The 24158-nt window shown below is 44.3% G+C and overlaps 1 protein-coding gene across 1 annotated transcript in view; it reads right to left on the reverse strand.

Annotated features, from left to right (window-relative positions):
- The window catches only part of LOC119032131 (protein O-mannosyl-transferase TMTC2-like), a 67012-nt gene extending 47125 nt beyond the window's left edge, over positions 1 to 19887 (reverse strand). Inside the window, exon 1 of the mRNA XM_037120950.1 lies at positions 19266 to 19887. Within this exon, the coding sequence (XP_036976845.1) occupies positions 19266 to 19348 (83 nt within the window). The 5' untranslated portion in view covers positions 19349 to 19887. The remainder of the gene's footprint in view (positions 1 to 19265) is intronic.
- Positions 19888 to 24158: the final 4271 nt, after the last annotated feature.

Consider the following 24158-nt stretch of genomic DNA (forward strand, 5'->3'; position numbering starts at 1 on the left):
ATGCTCCAAAAAGGCGAATCAAATAATTCTCAACTTGATTGCAGAATGGGGATAATTGCAAACTTTGTTACGTTTCACTCACATCAATATCTGACTGTCAGAGTCCAACAAAGTCACAGGGGCTTTAAGTATTCACGAATTGGTGTGATCAAAAGACCTCAGGATAGTTCCTCCTCATCATCACTGGAGTCCAGCTGTTTTAGCTTCCTCATCAAGCCGCGACCCAACAGTCAACTCAAACCTGATTAAGATAAAGTCTCCTCTACATCCTCAGTCTCTCCAAGCAGCCAATCAGGAGAAACAGATTTCTTCCGGGGGCTCCAGGCTTCAAAGAGGCAGAAACAGTGTGAGCAAAGCGGCAGGAAGTTGGCCGTCTCCCTTTTGTCAGGCCAAGGACTTGCTTTCATGTCCCCTGTGAAGCCGGTTTCCTGATTAGCAGAAACTCCAAAATACACCAGGGTCAACCGAATGTACATGACATGGATGTGCGTCTAGAAGATATACCCTGATTGATGAATAAATAATAGTGTGCCTGCTTATGTGTTCATTACTTGAACATCAAAGATTGCCATCCTACGAGCTGTTTACAGCATATTAGCTCCAGAAGTATCGACTGTGAGCCAGTGAGTTTGGCAGCAAGTAGCCAAACCGATCATTAAATGGAGCGTATTGAAGATGCCCAGTGTTGTATTTGGAACCTGTAACGATTGTTGACAAAAATATAATGCAGCTTCAAATAGATATTATGGATCTAAATATCTGGCATGATTCAACTTCTAGAGATACTTGAAACTGGAGAACATTGGCAGAATGGGGGCACACACCCAGCAGAGCCTTTATCATGTTCATCGTGTCAGGTGCAGGAAGAGTTTTTCAAACAAAGAGAGAGAACTCCTCCATCATCTGCTGACTCGTTCAAGTCTGAGCTCCAAACTCATTTTGTTTAATCCCCACCAAAGTCTGATCCCTACATACTTTATGTCAAACTGCAAAGAAAATGTCTACATGATGTATTGAGGCAGGTGCTGGGTTGCCAGGTCTGCTATTTTTTGCATGAAATTGTGCTACTTTTGAAGTGTTGCCACAGGTTGAACTTTTCGTCCACTGGTTAGACCTCTTCTTTATCTGCGAGTTAGTGAAGCTAACAATTTCCCGACTAACTAGCTAGCAACCCCTGGGAGAATATAACGTGCATAGAAAGCAGTTCTTTTAATTTAACTTAATTTAATCTAATGAATCCTTTTAATTCAGTAAATGCACAACCTAATAATGTGTTGTGTATATTACAAAAAGATTTACAGGATAGTGTGTATTAGTTGGAATAAGGGAAAAAAAAACTACTATCAGAAAATACAAAGGCCAGTTAGAGGGATATAATAAATAATACATTCATGTTTTCTAGGCAGGGATGAAGAGGGGGAAGAGAAAAGCAAAAGAGCTGGTTAGGAAAGTGCATATTTATAATTTCCAGGATCAGAATTCCAGGATTTTATTAGCCGCTGTGCTGGTTCAAGCTGGTTTTGTTTGGCCATTTGGGCTGGTTTTGTCCCCCAGACCTGGCAACCCTGACCAGCTGGTGATTAGTTTAGCTTACAAAGGGCTGGAAGCAAACAACTACTGTAGCTCTGTCCAAAGTTCACACAACAGCTCTAAAAGCCCAACCAGTTAATGTGGTAAATCCTATTCATTTAATCTGTACACAAACACAAAAATACATTCCCAGGGAGTTAGCTTATTGCCCACTTTCCCACTGCTACCTGTCTTTATGCTAATCTAAACTGACGGCTTCTATCTATCATCATTTTGTCTGATCATTTAAAACTGTGTGTGGAGGCTTACGCTTCTTGTGGTTAAAGAAATTATGAACCCCGTCACTGGGAGTGCGACTCCTTCATCTATTTTTCAGCAGATTGATCGCAGAGTCTTTATCTCCATCTAGGCGACTGATTGATCACTTCCCATTAGCTGGTCACACAAAATGGAGGTGATCTGACAACAAGCGCCGGCACCGCTGCCGTCTCAGCAAAAAAAAAACAACCAAAAAAAAAACGGAGGGCCGAGCCCACCGCCGCGTCCCCTGAGCGATGGTGTCAATAAAAGGCCGTGATGAATCCTCTGTCGCAACCGGGAGGAAAGGCTATGGGAAATCAATGGCTAATAAAACTAATGCTTTACTCCCCCGCAGGGTTCAAATGTAGCGGACGCTGTAAAAGAAAAAGACTGGATTGGGATTTGAGGGGGTCAAAACTCGCGTCTCAAAACAGCTGTGGAATTAAATGAGTTTTATAACGTATGATGAACATGACAGCGGCGGATGTGCAAGAAGACTTTGCGGCTGCTTGTCGAAGCATGGTTCGCAAGTTTTTCGAGCGGATCTGCCACATGGAGTGTTTGTGCTATAAATAAAGCCAACAGTGTGAATGCAATCAAATGAAAAAAGAAAACACTCGAGACCGAGGTTTGAGGAGTTTACAGTCCAGTTCAACAGCAAATTACAATTTCACACCTCCATGAACGCCCCCGAAAGACCACCAGGAACTTTCTTGCCTGTTTCTCCCTCATACCTCGAGATAGGAGCCCTTATTGTGAAATTCCGTTGTATTTTAAAAAACACCCAATAAACACGCCACACACCTACAGTATGGTACGGTGCCTGACGGCATTCACAGCGAGAGTATTTAAATTAGCCAATGTCCAGGAGCAGTGCACGCTGAGAGTTTTATAGGGTTTTTCTAAAACTCTTGGCTTCCCCACACATCCAGCTCTTATCAGCGAAACAGCGGCCAACATTAACACCCTCCATCCGACCAGAAAAACCACCTCCGAGCGCGTTCGAGGAAAACAAACGAGCAGCCAATCAGCCCGTCCAAATTCTGCATGCGGCGCAGTCTCGACAGCTGATTACAGCGTCTGACAGTGGACGGGTAATTATGGTGGCCTCCCTGAGTCGCCTGCATCCACAGTGATAAATGTGATGCTTGATTAAAAAAAAAAAACAAAAAACTAAGTGTCGTTCTTCGACTTCGCCAAACAATGCATAAATCACGGCTGTGTGCAGGCGAGGGGGGGGGATTTAAAATGCCAGACAGATGTTGCTGCGTCCCGGCTCGCTGCGTCAGATACAAACATCGTCACTTCTGCAGGAATTTGAGCAGAATTTGTTCATATTGTGCTGCTTGCCAATTTGACTGTTTCAATTAAAACACAGAAATAAGCAACAGGGCCGTGACGGTATTCAAAATTCCAAATATTATACTATATTTACTATACAGTCTAGGTTGGGAGGGTAACTTTAAAAATATATTCCAATACAGTAACTAATTACCTGTTCAAAATGACATCAGCAACCTAACCCTATGAATCACAGTATTAAAGTAATGTAACTTGATTACTTTCTTGACTACACCAATACCAAACATATGCAAATAAAAAACAGAAGAAAATAAATATCAATTTTAATTTTTTGATCTTTTAAGTAGTCCCCTTTTTTAGAAAATGTACCTGTAATCTAATTACATCGTTTTTTCTGTACATTTTGAGGAATTTTGGCATCACATGTATTGATCTTGGACCATTATTACTCATTTTGCATCATCACTGACAGGTGCAAAGTTGTAAAATGTAATCAATCCTACTTTGTTGAATTCTCTCTGAAAAAGTGACCAAAGAGTCACAGTCGTTCTCCAGCCCAAATACTCTGCCGAGGTAACCATGGTTACCATTCCATCCCCAGTTGGATGACTGTCTCACCATCTCCAGCACGTGATCATGTATTTCTTTTCTTTTCTTTTTTTTTAGCACCAGGTACTCCCTTTTTCCCTTCTTCCCTCGACTCTTTAATTCACTGAACCTTCTGCTGCTACAATCAATTCCGCTGGCCTACTTCCAGCAAAGCAGCGGGTGTTGGCACAGTGACCTATAAAAAACGTGCACCTCCCGTCACCTGAACTCATCATTATGGAAGCGCTCCTTCCACATGTGAATTCAAATTTGACTTGAACACTGAGGACAAAAACACGTCACATTGATTTGTCTGCACAGGAGACAGACGAATGTCGATGGGTCACAAAGAAGTCACGGCTCGGAACTGCCAATGTGCTCTGCTGACTTTTCACCTCAGTTCAGCTGTATAATTTTGAATGCACTCATGCAGAGCACCAGGTGTGGACGCGCTGCATCAACAATACCCACCAGCACCCCCTCCAGGGTGCTGCAGCCCAGTAAATTCATTGGAATTAACAGCATGGCGGACCTTGGCAAGCTGGGTGGACTGTCCCTTGCCAAGGGAAAAAAAGTTTCTCTTCTATAGTCTGCACCAGAAAATTATGTAGCAGACCATGAAAACCACTGAAACTTGAAGTACTGAACTTGTTCTGCTGTAGAGCTGCTCGCAGGAAAGAGTACTTTCACTAAAGGCTAATCAAGAGTGGATATGAAGAGTCCATAGTTTGTGGTGCCGGTCAGTTCCGTAGAAACCGAACTTCTGTTCAAACTTCGGAGTTCCTTTAGGAAAGTGGATCATTTTTGATCTGCTGCGGGGATTATAATGAGGACAACTTCAATTGCTGATGACAAATCACGGAGCCAGCGGAGGATCTGAGTGCTGCGGCGCTGCCAAGGGAGCAGCTGGAGAAACAAAGCAGCATTCTGTTTCTGCTCAAAAGCCTTCTGTCTCTGATTAAAGAGAAAAAAAACACTTTAATGCTCCATCAGAATTAGTTTGTAATCTGATCATAAAATCAATTTTAAAAATGCAGCTTGTTTAAGAATGTAGAGGACTTGTGCCGCTGTGTTGCATGTAAACAGTGGGCGAGAGTCGTACAGGAAACAAAACACCCCGCGGTGTCACACTCCGGCTTCTTCCTGCTTTGACCGCTTTCACTGGTCAGATTCGCATGCAGCGTCTGTAATGGCCAAGTATGCTGCACTAACCGACCGTACAGCACTGTATCCAATCCGGAATAGGCCCTCCTTTCTTCTGCCGTGACCAGTTGTCACATTCCAGCATTAGGGAGAGAGAAACGGCAGCTATAGAGGGCGACCACCGGGGCCAACCCAAACCAAATCTGTCTTCTTTTTAAGGATCCGCGCTAATTATCTGAGATCTTTTCAAATTCTGATCTGTGATCTGTTGAACACGGCTGGTACAACCAAACCATTTGCCGCAACTCGACTCTCAATGAAGTCATCGCTAAAGCGCAAACCCCATCCACTTGACCCTTAACGTATAGGACAAGGCACAAGTTGTCGAAAGTGGTTCAAGGGTACTTTTCCTTTCAGCTGTGAAACACCTGAGCAATACAAATTCTATCAATGGCCTTTGAATTATGACACCAACAGACTTCAGTGCAACAATAAAATATGTCAGATGTATTTCCCTACAGGAGGTTTAATATAATCCAAGTTTGTCAAACTATCAGCGGGGGTTCCAAAATATATGGCCCTCTTTAAAATGCTGCAGGAAACTCCATTATGAAACCATAAAACGCATCGTATAACATCATAAAAGTACCATATTCCCTTCTGAGATGGACTGCAGGGACAAGCAGACATGATGTCATGCCACAACGTCATGACATTTGTATGGAAGACTGGGTTACAAGTTGAGTGTGGCCAAGTTGTTTCTTTTTTGTTATTCAATATATACACATAAATCACAGTGAGAGAAAAGCACTGATGGAAAGAAACAGATCACTTCCCCCTCATTTCCACTGTGAAAAAAACAAAAGGACTGACACGAGGCTGTACGCTTAAAAGAGAAGTTCAGCAGCCAGTTAGCGTAGCTTAGCATGTCTGAAGGTCACAAAATCCACCCAGAAGAACATCCAAAGCTCACTTGAAAAGAAAAATTATTCCGATACCACTTTCTCCTTCACAATACAGATTCTAGTACCTGAACTCTGTGTATTGGCTGATACCAAGAACCAATCTGATAGCACTGTACTGAAAAAAAATTATATATAGTCACTTGATGTTATGGATATTGGCTATTAATGTAACTGAATTAGCTTGTGTGCATGCTAATACCCAATCCAGTGTTTTAGTCAGTACTGGAGGTATTTCACCACTTGTATTGTAATTGTAAAAAACACATGTAAAACAGCAAACTCTCATTTTAACATTTTGTTTATGGCACGAATGAGATAAAGCAGATATAGCATGTTAATAGGTGAGATTTAGAGATGACGGTAGACATACTTTGTTGCCCTCTAACATCCGTTTTTCCCTGTGTTTCCCCCCAGTTTATGCTAACTTAAATGAGGTAAGCTAATTTAGCCTGCTACTGGCAGTATCTTCATATTTACAGTAAAGGAGTGGAAGCAATCTGCTCATCTAACTCTCAACAAGAAACTGAATAAGAATGTATTTCCCAAAACTTGAGTTGTTAACTATGCTAATGATGGCAGCTGACCCCTTCATAAAATAGCCAAGTGCCATTTTTACTTTTTACGCTTCGAAGTAGAACTAACATGATAGTCAGTGTATATTTTGCATATTTTTTGGCATATTTTGTTACCTTTGGACAGAAACAAGCTAGCTCCTTCCATGTTTCCAGCCTCTGTGCTAAGCTAACTTAGTTAGCTACTGGTGGTAGCTTCATATTTATGGTAAAAGACAGACCGTGGTATCAATTCTCTCTTCTTGCTCTCTACAAAAAAACGTGTACAAGAAGTGTACAATATCCTAAACCTTTCCTTTAAAATGCTCTGCCAGTGATAGCATGCGTTCCTTGTGTCCATGTGTATCAAAGAGAAAAGAAAAATACACCAGGATAAGTTCATTTCACGTCTGGACACATTTTTTTCCTGTCTGCATGAGGGATGTCACATGTTCCTTGTGTTGATAACACTCAGCGAGTAGATCCTGCTGGTCCTAGCAGGGGGAAACGAAAGAGGCTGCGGTGTGTGGATTAAATTGTCGTTGTCAGCCACGTCTGTAATGGATTGACTGGATGTGGTATCACGGTAATGAGCAAGCCTTGGGGGAAAATGTCTGTGCAGTTTTTGTGATGTAGTGCACAGTGTGGTGGATGAGCTGTCACTGTCGTGACCCCCAATCTGTCGGCTGTCCATGTCTACAGAGCACAGATACCAATCTACAGCAGGACAGCGTCTGGGGAAGTTCAAATTCACATGAAAAAGACTGATTAATTGCCTGGGATACTGGGTTTCTTTCCGGCAGGGGGCAACCAATCAAAGTATTGACAGAGTCCAAGCTCCCCGTGGCGCATCTCCTATCAAAATGAAAGTGCAAAATGCATCACAGGACTCGTATAAACTATCAAAAGCAAAACATGCATAATTCAGTGACCTTCAGCACAGTCCACCAGATGAAAAGATGAAAATAGTAAATTGAAGGCATGAACCGTGAAGGAGATAAAACTCTGGTGTGGTAGATTTCCACCAAAACGCATGAAGAATAAATGAAAGTGTTGTCGTAGCTCATCAGGAAAGCACAGTAACAATACAGCCCTTTCCCATATCCATTGATCCATGAATATCAACAAAATTACATTCTGCGGAAAAGATAAATACGATGGCTTGTTTATCTCGAGCTGACTGAGGCGGGAAAACTGCTGTTATCTAACGCAGATTTCTCCCATTTATCAAAGCTCACTTCCTCCGGGGCTCGCTGACAGTCAGAACTGCCATGTTTACGTAACCAGCAATTCACCTTATCTCCGGCGAGCTCGGAGTACCTGAAAAAAACAGCCGCGGATCCCATCACGAGCCCAACTCTGCAGAAATGCTGAGCTCAAGTCAGCCTCCGTGAGATGGGCGAGCGGACGATTGAGCAATGCTTAAAAGGGCAGTCCATCAAGATGGGGAAATTGGTTTAAATGTTTCCCGGCCCTGTGTACAAAATTAAGGAGGATAGTTAACTTGAAGGATGATGTGTTTTATGGTTCTAAACACGGGATAATTACCTTCCAGCCGAGCCAAGAGTGAGTGAGCTGGTGTTTTCGATTGGGCTGGAAATGACGTGCCACAGAACCAAAAACTGCAGCTATATGGTGAAGCAGGAAATTACAATTTCAAATCCAACTCAAACCACGCGGATTCTCTCCATTTTGTGCATTTTTTTCCCACCACAGTTGCCAATTCCTGCTATTTCTATATATAATAATCACTATCATCTCTCCTCACTCCTCTAAATAGCCTCCCATTGTGCCATAGTGAGGAGAACTTCTAAACAACACAGCTGCACTGGGACCTCCACGCTTCCTCTATCTGTATTATCAAGTGCGGTTCTGCGCTTTTAGGCGCTTATCAGGAGGAAACAGGAAAAGGAGAAAGGCTATCTCCCTCCACAGTGTAAATCATGTGGATGGGAATGAGAAATGAACACACTTGATTCCTTCTAAACATTTATAAACTCAGCTCATTTGACAGATTGTGGACGGATGACAAAAGATTTATGTTATATGGAAAGCTGGAATGTTATAATAAGTTTTATACATGTAGAAATTAAGATAGGGTCAGACCATCAAAGATGGAGACATTACTAAAACCAAGACTCAAGATTCATGGCATGCTGTTGTCCCAACACAATGTCTTTGTGATGAGCTAAGTTACTTACATTGGCTGGCTACTTAGCGTAAATGCCACGAAAATATGTTAAAATCCAATGGAGGCAGTCAGCTTATTATCGAAAGGGAAAAACATCCTATTTGCTCGCAGATAATGCTACACTGTGGGAAAACAAATCTGTGATGAATTCAGCAGGAGGAGGTATTTGTGTTAGCAGCCCGTGGACAGCAGTGTCCGGCGTATCAGGCTAACAGAGCTAGCAGCTACAGAGCTAATAGCCACAGCCAACACAGCTAAAAAAAACAAAGTACTTGCTGAGTATAGCTTAGAGACAAAAGTACTTTGATGCCAACACTTTCAGCTAACAAGTGAAGATAATAAATATCAAAGTAAAGACAATATTTTGATTTTGGATCAGTGAATCAGTGTTGAAATCAGCGGGAGGAAAGCTAGTTAGCTGTTAGCAGGCGGTGGACAGCAGTGTCCTGCAGTGTTTGGTTGATGGAGCTAATAGCCTCCAGCTAATGGAGCAAAAAACTATAGTTTCAAGGTAAAAGTACTTTGAATGCTGATACTTTAATCTAATAACTATAGATGATAACAAAGTGAAGAGACTACATTCCTTCAGGTTCTATTTCCACATTTCTTTCTTCGGAGAGTCTCTGATCGTGCTACACAGACATGGAAGGTAAACAAACCCGAACTGTAGCACACTTGAGCGACAAAGCTTCAAGTATAATCACTTCACTCCCCCCTACATCACAACACCAAACACTGTAACTGCACCCTTGAGTAAAGGTAGCAAAGGGCTGTCATCTGATCTCTCCCGAACCTTTAAATCTCTCAAAGCCCTCACACCAAGTCTCTCAATCTCCCCCCGCTCAGTTTTTTATGAGGTGAGAGGCACAAAACAATTTCCCCCCCACACACACACATCAGGTAATCAAGAACTGGCCCGGTTCTGACCCAGAATAATTTAAGCATATTCGTATATTTTACAGGAGTTAGCTGGAGTAGCCATGCGTGAAGAGGGGAAAGAGTGTGCACAGCGTTCAGCCAGGGTTCAGTGCCAAGGCCGCCCAGCTAATGAATCCCTATTGGCTTTGTGAAGCGCCTGGCACTTACATAATAATTAAGGCACAGCACAGTGTCAGAATGCCGTGCTGGGATGAAGGGGAGTTTCATCGCAGCCCGCACGGCACAGAGCGATTTTCACCTCGTCATATTACAGGTATTTGTCGAACAAACTGCTTGTTTTTTTTGCGAAAAGAAGAACATTTATTCCTTACTTGATCTTCACGAGCAATTTCTCTCAAACTCGGCTAAAAGCTTGGGGCTTGGGGGGGAGGGGGTAAAAAAAAAGATGTTATTGCTTCAGGTGATGATAGCAGCAGGCAGTTTAAGATGTTAGTGCGGCTCACTTCAACCAGCTGCTATGTGTGCACTTTATTTGCATACCAAAGTTCAAAGAATCGCAAAGGCTGGAGCTCACATTGAGGTCTTCATTTGCGAATCTTTTATTATGGTAAGTGGCGAGATTAAAGGAGCTATTGAATATCTGGGGTAATATTTTTATTTGCTTTTTTTTTTTTTGAGAAGGTGGATATCATTGCAGTGTCTGTAGGGTAATAATAATAAAACTACAGCCAACGGCATGTGAGTTTTGCTTTGCATACAAGGTGGAAACGGGAAGAATCCCCTGGCTTTGCTCGGGCTGAAGGTCACAAAATTTGCCTAGCAGCCGACACAAAGCTAAAGAATTTACATATTATACTTTGTGTTTGTTTTTTGTATGGCTTAAAAAAAAAAACAAAGAGGCAAACCAAGAGTTTGCAGCTTTGGATTTAGCTCCTTTTTGCTTATACAAGCATCAAGAATGAAAGCAGCAAGAAACGGCTAAACTAGCTCTGCAACCAGTGGAGTCCTTACTGCTTGCTAGCCATCTCGCAGCGACGACAAGATCCAAGAACTTCACTATGCCAGGCCGCTTGTATCTAGCTACAGAACATTACCGGGAATGCTAAGCTAGCTGTTCCTCTGCTTCTAGTCTTTATGCCAAGCTAGGCTAATAACCACCCCCTGGCTCTGGCTCCATTTAGTCAGGGATCCGACATGAACGTAGCATTGGTCTACTTATCTACCTACTCTACGAAAGACAGCTATTAAGATTTTCTCAAAATGTCAAAGAAGCTGTTTTCTTAAAGTTCAACTTGTGTCCGTATTGTTCACGCACCTGCATTGCACCGCTCGACGATCGCACAGCCGCCACGCATGAAACCAGAGCCTGCTGAGCCTTCAGCTGAGCCCTCTGAACTCAGCGCTCTGTTAGACTCAATCACATCGCTGGGCTCAGAGGAGGGGGCTATTTTTTGGGACCCAGCTTCTCGTTTTGACGGTGGAAACTGTCGACATGTTCCAGAAAGTAGGCCAAATCATAACAACCTGCCCCCCCATCCCCCCCACGAACTATGCAATTTAATGAACAGTAGCCCGATTAGGTGGAGAACCTCCCACTGGCTCCATCGTTCTGATCTACTGACAGCTGTCAGTGAACATGAAACACACCAACACCCTCCACATGCACAAACAAGACCTCTTCAGATTCAGAGGGAAGTCAGAGCTCACTTCAGCGTGTATCCACACTCAGAGCTGCTACGAGCTGTAGTGAAATGTGAGCACTTTGTCAAGTGCAGCAGGAAAAAAACAAAAAAAAAAACACGTTTGATTTTCTGTTCTGACAACTGTTCTGGGCTCCAGACAAAAAAACAAAAAAAAAAAACCTCCGCAGTCACTGAAAGATGATACTCAACGGCGATTGATTACAAAAGGTAGAGAGGATAACTGCCTGCAATCCATGTGATCCCAAACTTGGCTTTGGTTTTGTATTTCGCCGCAACTGCTGTAAGTTGTCTCAGAAGTCCACCTCGCGGTTTGAAGAGAGAAAGTGGATGCCAGCTTCTAAGTGTAATCCAACGCCACAAGAAGGAGCTTTGCTTACAAAGTGAGTTTAGTGCGCCGAGGGAGAAACTCAACCCCGAGCTGCCGAACACAGTTGCGAGAGGGCTCCGTTAGGGAAGAGCGTGATGGACATGTATGTGGTTAGCCAGATAAGAAAACTTGTGAGATGTTTGCACCCCTTTATCTTTGGTTTGAGGTCGTCATCCTCCCAAAGCCAGCACGGGTGTTACTTGACGAACGTACAGTTTTGGCATGTGTATCTTAATAGGCGCTGGCGAACTTATAAGCCCTGTTGTCCGTGGATACCAGTGTTTTGGGATCCACATATGGTGTGTTTACAGGGAGGGTCGTGGGACTGAGGTTTGGCGGTCATGTCTTGGCAGACGGGCGGGTCGGACTGCGGCCTGTGAAGCACAAGGGCCGGCCAAGATGCAGCCTCGACCGGCGTCCTGCATCGCGTGGACCTAATGGGACATGGAAGGACATCCTAAAAATAAACAAACCCATTTCTTGTCCATGTCTTGTGAGAAGTGGTTTCAGAGACTGGGGTGCTATGGTGGTTGAGTCTCTCATGAAGGCCTGCTACTGGCAGAGAACACACGAATTAACCAAAGCGGAAACAAACAGTCGCTCCTGATATTAGCTTTAGGGCGTTCTTGTTCTTTCAAGCTGATATCAAATTGACAATCACACACCATGTCTTGTCTAAACTGTGTGCGAGTTAATATTACAAGGCTCCGATATCAAAACATCTGATGATTATTTTCTTTGTGACTATTTTAGCATGAGTCCAAAAATAGTGAATTCTTCCAATAAGGTCCAGACAGACTCATTTATCTGCATCTTAAATGTGCAATATGCAACTTGAAATACAATACACAAATGCCACCAGGACATGGGACAGTTTAAACAGCGAAGACTGAGATCAAGGTTTCTAAGTCATACTGGGTATTCTTGCAGTTATTTTCTAGCCAGGATGCTAGTGTTAGCCATGTCGCTAACGCTGTCATTTACAGTTATACCACAGGGAGACGCGAGGACAGAGGGAAAGTTGAAAGGTTGCGTGCTTCGGCTTCATCTACACAAAAAAAAAACATTCATCCATCCGTCACAAGTAGCCACGATGACACTGACAAGGCCAGAGGTACATTCACACCTTGAGTAGTCAATTATGTCGACCTGCAGAACACAATATCTGGGGTTTAAAGTTTCTCCGTTGTGGACAGGCAGCAGCTAAGGTCACTGACAAGTGCTGCGTTGATCTGCCTGTTTCAAAACCCACTGAAGGTTACTGTAGGTGTTACAAAAGATGACTCAGATCAGCTGAAAGCCGGCGCCGAGGAAAGATGTCAAACCGCAAGGACGGAGAAGTGAAAGGAAAGCTCAAGTTCATCTACCTCGGCTTAGCGCAGCACGTGAGGGAGATTTTGTTTGTTATGACAATACCCCTCCACAAAATGTTTCTGATTATAAAAACCTGCCCTGTGCGTGCCTCGGTACCCTTTCATTATGAAGAGCAAGCGCCATGCGAGCTCCTCCGTCTGCCAGGAGACTGTTTTCCCTGCCCCTTTAAGGATCGTGAAAGCTGGAGCCCATCCCGGGCGCGACGAGATGGGCTTTCACAGTTCATCCTCTGTCTTCAGCACATCCAGCGCCATTTCTTTCCTTAAGAACATTGAAGCGGACACCGTTATAAACCCAGAAGAGCTTCTAATTCACCCCAGTCAACATGCTGAGTGGGTTTAAGCCTTCATTTGTGGCTTGAGAGCAGTTTCAAAGCCACAACATCTGCAGCGCTGACCACTAAGTGCTTTCGTGAATGCAATGTGCGAGTAATCAAAACGGGACTCTTCGCTGCTGCCTTCCTATTGTTTGACTGATGGCCCCGGCCCCTCCACCGCCGCCGAATCTGAGGGGGCTGCGGACTGCGAAAACAAGACATCAATACCAGAACTCCTTTCATGGTCAATAAGTAAAAAAACGTGTTTAAAAAACACACTGGGGTGGTGCACGAGATGGTGAAATACATTTTTTTTTTCCCCGCCACCAAAACCACATTTTTTATGAGGTTTGCCTGTTCCTCCCTGAAAAAACACATAATCCCTCATGTATGCAAATCTAGCTAAAAGCCTCTTGCCTCGTCTCAAATTACTATTCATAAACACTTTTTTTCTTTCTTTTTTTTTTGCACGAGCTTAACTCGCTGCATTGTTCGCTTTTAATTCTCTCCGTGTCTGTGGGCAGCACTCGTCGTTTCTAACTAAGCTCACACTGAATATTCACCCTGACAGCCAGACGCGTGTTTTCCGCCTCGGCTGTGTTGCTTACACCTCAGTCGAGGAGATTTCGCTCACTCATTTCATCAACCCACATTGCCCCCCCCTCAATATTTATCCGCTCCGGGCAACATACTGCAACTTAAACAGCCTCGACACAACTAGGGCACATGTTTTAGATAATTGCCCCACTGGAGGCACAGATATTCCTGGCATCGTTTACTACAGGAGGCTGAAACCCATCGCGGCGAGCCTCGGGAGTGCCAAACCTTAAGAGTTATCAATTATGAGCAGTTATCATAAACAGGGAGGATTCAGCGGTGACACGCCTCCTTCGGACGGAACACGACGCATCAAACGCGCCCGCTGTTTGCTCCGCTGACAAACCTAACGTTACAGCTGCACTTTTGAGAAGTGTATCCTTATGTTTTAAACAAAACGCTCACATCCGTTCGTCAACAATAGAAGTGACGCATCATTCAACACATTACTAATCTCTGTAAATTGATATCTGTATATGAGCACAGAATCCGTAGAAGAGGGACAAGACTACTCGTCCGATGAGAGTCACTTTCGGCTGCGTGCAAGGTAGATAGTTTGTGAGGCTGAACCTGAGGACGTTACATTACAACCTGGATACAGCGTTGGAGCCTGCTGTTAGTGATGCAACTGCCTTTTCAGTGAGTAACAAGTAACGACAAATCGATTAGATACGCTGGTCATGGTACAATAAAGTTAGTAGTCAATAGCAAAGTCACCAGAAACATCCATCCGCTTTACAGAGTCGCGGGGGGGATGGAGCCGATCCCAGCCGACGGCGGACAAGTCGCCCGTTCATCACAGGGTTGACGTACAGGGACAAACAACCATTCACGCTCACGGGTAATTTGGAGCGACCATTCGACTTGACTTGCATGTCTTTCGGATCGTGGGAGGAAGCCGCAGTGCCCGGCCCCGCTGCGAGCCGGCTCATGAGCCCAGGACCTTCTTCCTGTGAGGCAACAAGCACCAACCACTGCACCACCGTGCTGCCCCCCCGCCCTAAATCCAGAAAACACCGGCCTCCCGCTTGAAAACTTAAATTTACTGCTTCTCTTATCTCAGTTGATACAAGCGCATGAACATTCCTGACCCAACAATGCTCCTTATTAACCCAAGCGTACCTCCACGCACACGCTACACAGAGATTCACACATGGAACGACTCGCAAGCGTCGCGAGGAACAAAAACGAAAGGCAGCTCAAACAGTTCGTTCCATGTTTTTGTTTAAAGCTATATGGAGGTTCACAGAGGTACTGTTCAAATTTATAGGTGATCCCGGGGGGTTAAACAATGTGTACAGCATTAACATACATAAAGGCAGCGCTCCGGTTTGAACCGTGATGAAAGGGGCACTTCTTAAAGACAGTCCCATATTGATGCACTTATGGGTCAACCTCAGAAACCGAGCTAGAAAAGTAACAGATGTTGCAGCGACCGGGCTCTGCGGTCTCTCTTTCTTCTCCGGCGTCACCGCTCTGTGTCACCTCCGTGTAATTTTTGCGGTCTGTCTAATTGTTTTCGGCTCGAGTGGTAAGAACATTTCAATTACAGAATGAGGCTGAAACTGTGAAGGGAATGTGCCAGTCAGTGAAATCCAAAACCTCACCCGACTCCGCCGGACCGAGCCGCCCTCGCTTGGGAAGATGAAATTGTTTTGCTCTTGAAACAAAGAGGGGGAAGATGTTTTTCGCATCAAACCCCAGAGGGACCATAATGCGTTTCTGAGTTCGGCGCGCGGCGTTTGTGACGTGATTGGGGTCACAGATGTGTTGGGATGCATGACTATGAATGCTGAAAGCCACTTAGGATGCATTTCATTTCGCCGTGACGCCTCTTTCATCCCCCGTCCTGAGCTTTATTCTCCGTGTCTACGGACTGACGTTCCTCGTCATCTCGCTGAAGATATCCATTACTGGGTCCATTTGTCAGGATGTGTTGTTTAAAAGTGATATCGCCGAAATGTCCGCATCATGCGGAGCCTCATTTGTTGAGCTGTCAGAGCCTCGGTGACGGGGATTCAAAAGGCGAGTTCAGAGGTGATGGTGAATTCATCTCCAATCAAACACTCACAAGTAATCAGTCCATCAGCCTGTGCAAGCATGAACACATCAGCACTGTGAATACTTCTGGCCTAACCCAAGAAAAAGCCCGACCGTAACCCAACATATCACGTCTTCATTTTTTCCCCCCTCAGATCAAAAATGGCCTGGCTCACGTCCTCTCCCAGCTCCTGTAAAACTTACTCATTTCACACGCAGAGGCTTTTCATTGGGATTACCATTGAGCCAAGAGAGAGCGAGCGAGCGCTCGGCCGGGCCCTGAGCAGTGCCCAGGAAAAACACTTGACATGATTGGAAAAGCAGAGAGCGGCCAGAACATCCCCGACACGGGACGGACTATCAGCCTCGCCATCTCGTCTTCCAGGTTCGAGAACCGCATGTGACATCCAGGCGCAATTTGATTACAGGGTGAAAGGTCGGATAAGATCGTCCCCGGCTCTAAAAAAAAAAAAAAAAAACCCCGAATTTGTCTACATGCAAGACAATCTTTTTCAGACATCTCCAGACCAGAACGATCACTTCAACCCCTCCCCGCACTTCAGTCCTTCCCCATCGCTCGTAACTCTCTCCTAATTCCCGAGGGAGCCTCACGAGAGCACACGGCTCTTGACCCCGAGAGACGACGCCGTTTGATAAACGACCAGAGAAGGTCAGACCTCTGATTGGTATTCAACCTCCTCCATCTGAGGTCGCTGAACCAAAACGCCAGCCTGTGTCCCCCAGAGTGCAAATTACCATGGTGACTTTGATAGATACACGGCGTCGGCGGATACTCAACTTTCACGGAGGGGATGGAGTGAGAGCGTAGGAAGGCGCTGGCAGGGCGAGCGCCGTGGGGCAATATGTCACCGAGAGGTCGCTTCTTTTTTTTTTTTATGACAACCTCGCAGTGTCACGGTCACATGTGGAGACGAGGCTGATGGATGAAGAGCCGCTGGGATAGAACTGGAGGCGCGGGCAACGCGGAGCTCATTTCTTCCACCATCCTACGTTTCTCCACTGCCTTCACCTCAACACACAAACACACACACACACACACACACACACACACACACACACTCCGTCTTTCCTCTGACAGAAGGCTCACTGGTGGTGCTGAAAAGTAAAGTGGGGGGACCTCTGACCTCTGAGGGGTGTCTGGAGACGCATGCCAGACCAGCAGCCACTGACTGAGGGAGGTGACCTGCTCGCTGCCTCGTCACTCTTTTTAATCCCGGGAGAAATCTACCACATACCGCGCGTATCAGCAGTCTTCCCCCTTGATAATGGAAGACTAATTATCATCAATTTTGACAGAACTGTAAGCGGGAGCCAAAATCCTGTACGCACATGCACGGCTTCCAGGGGCGAAAGAAGAACTACCTGTTCCCCTCACTCTGTGTTTTTGGGTTTTTTTTTAAAGAGGAGCAGCTGTGGTGCAGGAGCGAGCATTTACACGAAGGGCGATCACTCTCACGAGCGCAGATGAAACGCATCAGACTGATGAGAGGAAGAAAGAGGGAGATGAGAGTAGAGCTGCGGCGATTCATCGATTTGTTATCGCTAGGGTGTGGAACAAAACGACATTTTTCACAGTTTTCTGACATTTATAGACCGAACAGCTCATCGATGAATCAAGAAAACAATCAACAGATCAATCAACGATGAAAGTAATAATTAGTTGCAGCCCTGGATTAAAGTGTGGAATGTTTAAGAAGAAGAAAGAGGCTGTTTTTTTGTGATATTAAAGTTTTCTGACATATTAAAGGGGCACTATGTAGTTTTGGAGAATAGATTCAAACCCAGAATTTTACCATTTACGATATTAATGAGGTAATAATACAAACTCTCTAACATCACTCAATAAACAAGCACTGTTTGAAGTTAGAAAGGTGGCAGGGTCCGCCACATAAACAAAGCAAAACCACATGAATTTGTGTTGTCCTTTCAGATCAGTTTGTTTGTTCAGTCATGAAACAAAGACAGTTTGTTAGAAGCTCTTTCTCTTCTGATCACAAACTACATAGTGCCCCTTCAAAGACTAGATGACCAATTGATTTATGGGTAAAATAATCTGCAGATCAATGAATTAGTTAATTCAAATAATGGTCCGCTGCAGCCTCGGTATGGTTTTCTCTTTTGTCTCGATATTGATCTCACTGATGTATGTTCTCAGCAGCGAAGCTGCAGCGATCAGTCCCTTAATCATGTAGTCGGACGGAATAATGAACTGCCAAATTTGTATTATGGATTAAGAAGCATTTCAGTCATTCTTCGAGGAAACATGTCAAACGTTTGCATGTTCCAGATTCTTAAAAGTGAGGACTTGCTGCTTTTTCGTCGTCAAGAATGACAGTACATGAAGAGTCTGTTGGTCGGACTCAAGAAGCCATCTGAAGATGAGACTTTGGTTTGAGGGGAACAGCGATGAGAAGCTGCTTCACTCTCTTTCTTTTGACATTCTGTGGACTTAAAGGTGCACTACGTAGTTTTGGGTAAGAGATTTCAATCAAAATCGAAAAATCTTCATTGACTGATCTTTTATGCCTGAACAAACTAAAGAAACAAACTTGCCTGAATAAACGGATCAAACTGACCTTAAAGGACAACACACATACTGTTTAACTTTGTTCGTATGTGGCGGACCCCGCCACCTTTCCAGCTTCACACAGTGCTCTGGGGACCTTATTTTACCCCCGAGAACAGCTTGTTTATTCAGTTATGCAACAGACAAACATTTTCTGCATTAGATAAATATATGTAAATATCAAAATTCTCTGTGAAATTCCATCTCCAAAACTAAACAGTGCCCCTTTAAATCAGCAGCATAAGTTTTAAAGTCATGTCTCCTCCACCTCCACCTCACATCACACCACAGTCCATCAGCTCCTGCACAGATTCTGGTGTTGGCATGTTTGTTCAGCTGCTTGCAAATTGAAAAGTGCCCGGGTCAAACGAGCTGAAGCTCCCTTCTCTCTCTCTCTCTCTCTCTCTCCCCCCCCCCCCTCTCTCTCTCAGCATTGTGCCGCTTCATCCACACAAAGAGCATCTGAAGCACTTCATGCGCTCAGCGGGCTGCTCTCACTTCACAACGTGTTGAACTTCACCTCTGCAGCTCAGTGGACCATGAGAAGATACCGGCCCAAGTTAGCAGAACCCACCATCTATTATAACATCCTCTCTGTTCAGGTTTGCTCTCTACTCCCCCTTTCTTTCCTTCCTTCCTTCTGTCTGTCTGTGTGTGTGTCTGTGAGCCTTTCACTACACCAGGAGGATGAGCGGTGATTCATGACAGGCTGCGGACAAAAGCACATGCAAAACATGCGGGGAAGGCGCGGAGGGAACGCGAGGAGCTGACAGGTGGAGGGAGCAGCAGCGGATGGTGATGCTGGTGCTGGGGATGGTGAAGCCTTCCTTACCTGTCATCGTAGCAGAAATCTGCGTCCAGCGTGTTCAGATAGAGACCCACAGCCACGGCGGTGCACACCAGCTCCGTGATCATCTCTCAAAGGCGGAGTGGGAGAGGAGCCGGGGTAGAAATGATGACTGGTAATCAGGTCCCCCTCCCCGCCACGCCAGCACCACCACCAGCACCAGCACCGTCCACAACCACACGCACCAGCGGCTCTGTCCAAGTCTCTGTGTTATTGTGCTTTCGATTCAGCCGCTCGCCGGCGCAGCTCTCCAGACAACGCAGGGTTTCATCTCCCGTGACGTGCAAAGTGTGTCAAAGTTTGCCATGCTCCCTTCTAACCCATGGCGCTGAGAGGCGGGTCGGGGCTGTGGAGGAGGCGAAGCTGCCGCCGGGTCCGGCTCGGGGAGCTGTGCGCATTTCTGTGCTGCGGCGTCCTCGGTGTGCGCATCTCTCCGCCTCGGCTCTGGAGAGAGCGGAGCGGGGAGACGCATGTGGTTTTTCCACCCAGGCCGCGCATGCGCACCGGGCTCCGCGCTGGGAGGGAGGGGAAAAAAAAGAGGTGGAGAGTGGTGGAGATGAGTAAATGTGTTTTGATGCATGAGGGATGGAGTGGAATAAGAATCAGGCTGCACAAGCAGGCGAAGAGGAACATTTATATTCATATTTATGTTTCTAAATGTTTTCAATGTTGATATAACTGCATTTTCGCTTTTAAATACAGCAAATGTATGGACTGTTCTGTACAAATATACAGTAAAAATGTTTAAAATAAAGTTTAAAACATATTCTGCTGAGAACTTTAGGAAAAATGTCATTTCTACCAAATATTAGCAAAGTAACGAGCATTTTACTGTCACATCAATATTTCAATTTCAAGCAACATACTCTTACAACAACAATCTGCTGGGTGTTTTACTACAAAATCACTGGTAATTATAGTAATTCTACAACGACACACTGCGTTTTACCAATAATCTGTAAAACAAAAGTAACACCTTTGGTTTCATGTCAAATGTTAAAATTAACAGTGAAAGTCTTCCTTTGTCTTCCATTCTGAATGCTGCTTTGCAATAAAGCACAAGGTATGTATAATTTTTAAGAATATAAGAAATGATAAGAATAATTAGATAAGAATGATATCCAGAAGAAGATGTATGATATGCAAATACACTCAAGCCAGACTAATGCTTGATTCTTTGTGCTGATAACAATACCATGATGTCGGAACATTGCCTTATATACCCAGTTGTGGGGTTTTTTGCACCGATCCCTCAAATGAAGTTATCAAATACTATAATATAATATGTATAGTGTACAGTACTATACACTGGGAATTTAATGATGAAAAGTCATGGCAAGCTTCTTTTTCTGTCATATAACCTCTAACAGAAGTTGTCATATTGGTGCATATCAGGCAACACATGCACTGATAATGATATATGCAGTGTGTTAGGATGTGAGGTGTCCTGCTAAACACTTAACACGAGGCTGCTGCTGTTCACGTCATACCTTCTCATTCTGACCCTGAATTAAAAATATTGATTGATTTGCTTTACACCCCCCCCCCCCCCCCCGCTGTCTGTATAGAGAGAGGAGGCGTGACTGATGAACTGCTGTGCCTCATCCTATGGCGAGGATGCATATGGCCGTCAGTTTTTGAGGCCCCGGTCCTGCTGACTACCAGCTGGACCGACGCCTGTCTCCCAGTCAGGGGCTCCGAGCGGAGAAATCCACAAAAACAGATGGTTGGAGAAGGATGTATAGAGTGTAAGGGTGTCACCTGATGATGGGTGAGACGGTGGATGGAGTCGTTTGTAACAGAGGCACCCGGTGACCCCGACGTCGGACAAGACTTGACCTTGTCCTCACGGAACCTGCTCGACTGTTTAGAGAAGGCGGACGGCTGTGTTTTCGTACCTGAGACCGATGTCGAGGAGCTTCCTCTTCTGCTGCGTTCATCAGTGTCGAGATGAGAGTGTGTGTTTGGATAAGGAGACACTCGGTCCTTTCAACACAACCTCACAAATCTGACCTTCTCATTTTTTTTTTTTTTTCTTGTCAGGTCGTCATCAAAACACACACTTGTGCTCACATACAAACACAAAGGCCTTCGGGACGCACATGGCGCCCTCACTCTGCCCCCGTCGGGACAAGGGCTGCTCTGTCTCGCAGTCGTCACAAGTGATTAAGGGATTAGCTAAGGGAAAAAAAGAGGGGGGAATATTCCTGTAGAGAGTGTGTCAACAGGCCCGGGGCAAAATAAACACATTGCAGGGGGAAAAGTGTTTACTCCCTCTGACTGATTACCTGCTCCGTCCTCACCGTGGCCGAGCCTAATGAATGTTCTGCTCGCCCTTTTGCGTGTAAACAAGCAACAGTCCTAAATAAAAACACCACTTCCTGGTTTAGGTTTGTTAAAGGGCAGCTGAGGGCTCTGGGAAGCAGACGACGAGGAATCACTCGACATTCGTGCAGTGCTCGCTCTTTTTTTCCCCCCTCCGCATTTCAAAAATAAAAGTCTAAATATTTGTCGTTTTTGATGAATGTGTTTTTCTTCCTTCGTCTCCTATTTGGTTTTTGTCTGTTTTAGGAAGTGACAATCATTTTATGGAGCTTGTAATTTAAACTGCATGGAGGCGCTCATTAAAAACACATTTCTGTCCTGTTCATTGACAAATGCTTGCACATTTTTCTTCTCTTCTTCCTGCCCTCGCAGAACGAAAACATTCAATTTCACATGTGCAGAAACACGCATGTGGTCACATGTGAAAACATGCACGGGTGAAATCGCGTTAGAATCACATGTGACATATGTGTGACATGTGCCCAGCACAAATTAAACATGTACTTTGCACATGGGAAACATGGTTTTAGAACATTTTCATGGTATAATGTGTGAATCCCATGTCATTTTCCATGTGAAGCCTAGGGGGGTATTACATGTGACATTTATGGAATTACAAATTAAACCTATGAAATTACAGGCGAAATCCACAGAATTAAGGGTGAAATGAATGGGATTACATGTGAAACCTGTAGGATTACATGTGAACTCCATGAGATTACATGTGAAACCTGTGGGATTACATGTGAATACTATAGGGTTACATGTGAAACCTGTGGGATTACATGTGAATACTATAGGATTACATGTGAAACCTATAGGATTTCAGGTGACTCCCGTGGGTAATTAAACCTGTAGGATTCCACAGAAAACCTATTAAATGGGATTACTAGTGAAACCAATGGAATTATGGGATATGGACGATTATGATCCTGATGAGCAGGTAGCTCCTTGGCATCCTCTATCTGATATTGTGACATCCCCTAATTCACATGTGAGGTAACACATCTCATGTGATTTCTTTTATTGAGCGGGTTTCATGTTTTTTTGCTACATGTGACTATTTTAATCTACATGTCTATGGTGGAAAAGTTCACATGTGACTTCCTTTTCAGAGTTACATGTTCCAATGTTTGATTTACATGAAAAAAAAGATGATACCAAGAGAAAATCAACACGTTGTGCACAGGTTATTGTTCATAACTGTCAAACTGTGTGGCTTGATAAGTCGTTTCTTGTGTTTACGGGGTTATTTGAGTTTACATATCCAATCCCAGAGACAAAACTGACCAACGGGACAACCCTTTCCAACAAAGTCAACTTCCACTGATGCTGTTATTGAGAGATTTCCGCTGGCCTTTGAGCCACACAAGGCGAGTAATGGTAATTTCCCTGTGCTAAATACTCCGGAACCACTGCTTCATCACCCCAGCAGATAACCATCGCACAGGAAACAGATAATCACAGCTGGAGGGACCGGGCCTGGGCCCTGCCCTCACAGAAATAACCCTCATGGTATTAATATCAACAGTGAAGCCCAGCGACGATATCACACATCAGATCATATCCACCCTGGTTTTTTATGGAACATCCCCCTCCATCAGAACTATAACTCTGACCTGAACAAAACTGGCGGCTTGCTGATTGTTTGGGTTTGACTCTAGATTTAGATGTTAAGATGATGAGTGTTTGTTATTGTAAGTATACTGTTAAACCGCACTAATGATGTATTGTAGAACAGTGTTTAAAAGGGTTCAGTGGGTTTGTTCCAGAAAAAGAAAAAAGAAAACACAGTTTGTTCAAATAAAATGAAAACTGAAAGAGATTACCATAACCGTAAAGAGCAGCAGCTCGGGCTAACCTTTACTGTTATCATTACCCTGTACAATAAATTTGATGAGCTTTGGAGTGTGAAGCTGCTGGAATAAAAAAAAAAAAGGGAGGGAAGCTAAACCTGTTAAATTACCTTGGAGGCTCTTCTGCCGACGCTTCCTGAGTGCAGCGCTACCGTAAAATAAATCCAATTTATTCAACTGAACCTCGGGGAAGTCTTTAAACCCGCTGACAGTAAAAGACAGTACAAATACTCAGGGGTTTATTCTACATGACAGGGAAAAACTTTTCCTTCTGTCACATCCATTAAACATTGCAGTTTGTGACAACATGATGTAAGTACAATGAAATGTTTTGTTTTTTTTTTACTTTAACATCCCTGAAATCTCATCCCACAGATTGAGGATTCAAATAGGACATTAAAGGTGCAATATTAACATTAATAGGTGCCTATAAATAAACAGGGACGAAGCCCTTGATACACAGATGTACATTAAAGCCTTATGTTTACTTTCGTTGTCAAAATTGTCGATGGAGAACAAAAAACCCAAATTGCCAATCTAGAAGTCCTGTAGTTCAAGAAAACTGTATTTATGACCATAACGGTTGCTAAAAAAGTTAGTCAATGCACCTTTATATTTAATTAACTAGGGCAGTGCCTGTTCAAAACATGGCACAGATTATCTGTTTACAGATCCAGTTGTAAGGCTCCTGCTGCCA

This window comes from Acanthopagrus latus, chromosome 14 (genome assembly GCF_904848185.1).
Source record: "Acanthopagrus latus isolate v.2019 chromosome 14, fAcaLat1.1, whole genome shotgun sequence".
NCBI classification, from domain to species: Eukaryota; Metazoa; Chordata; class Actinopteri; order Spariformes; family Sparidae; genus Acanthopagrus; species Acanthopagrus latus.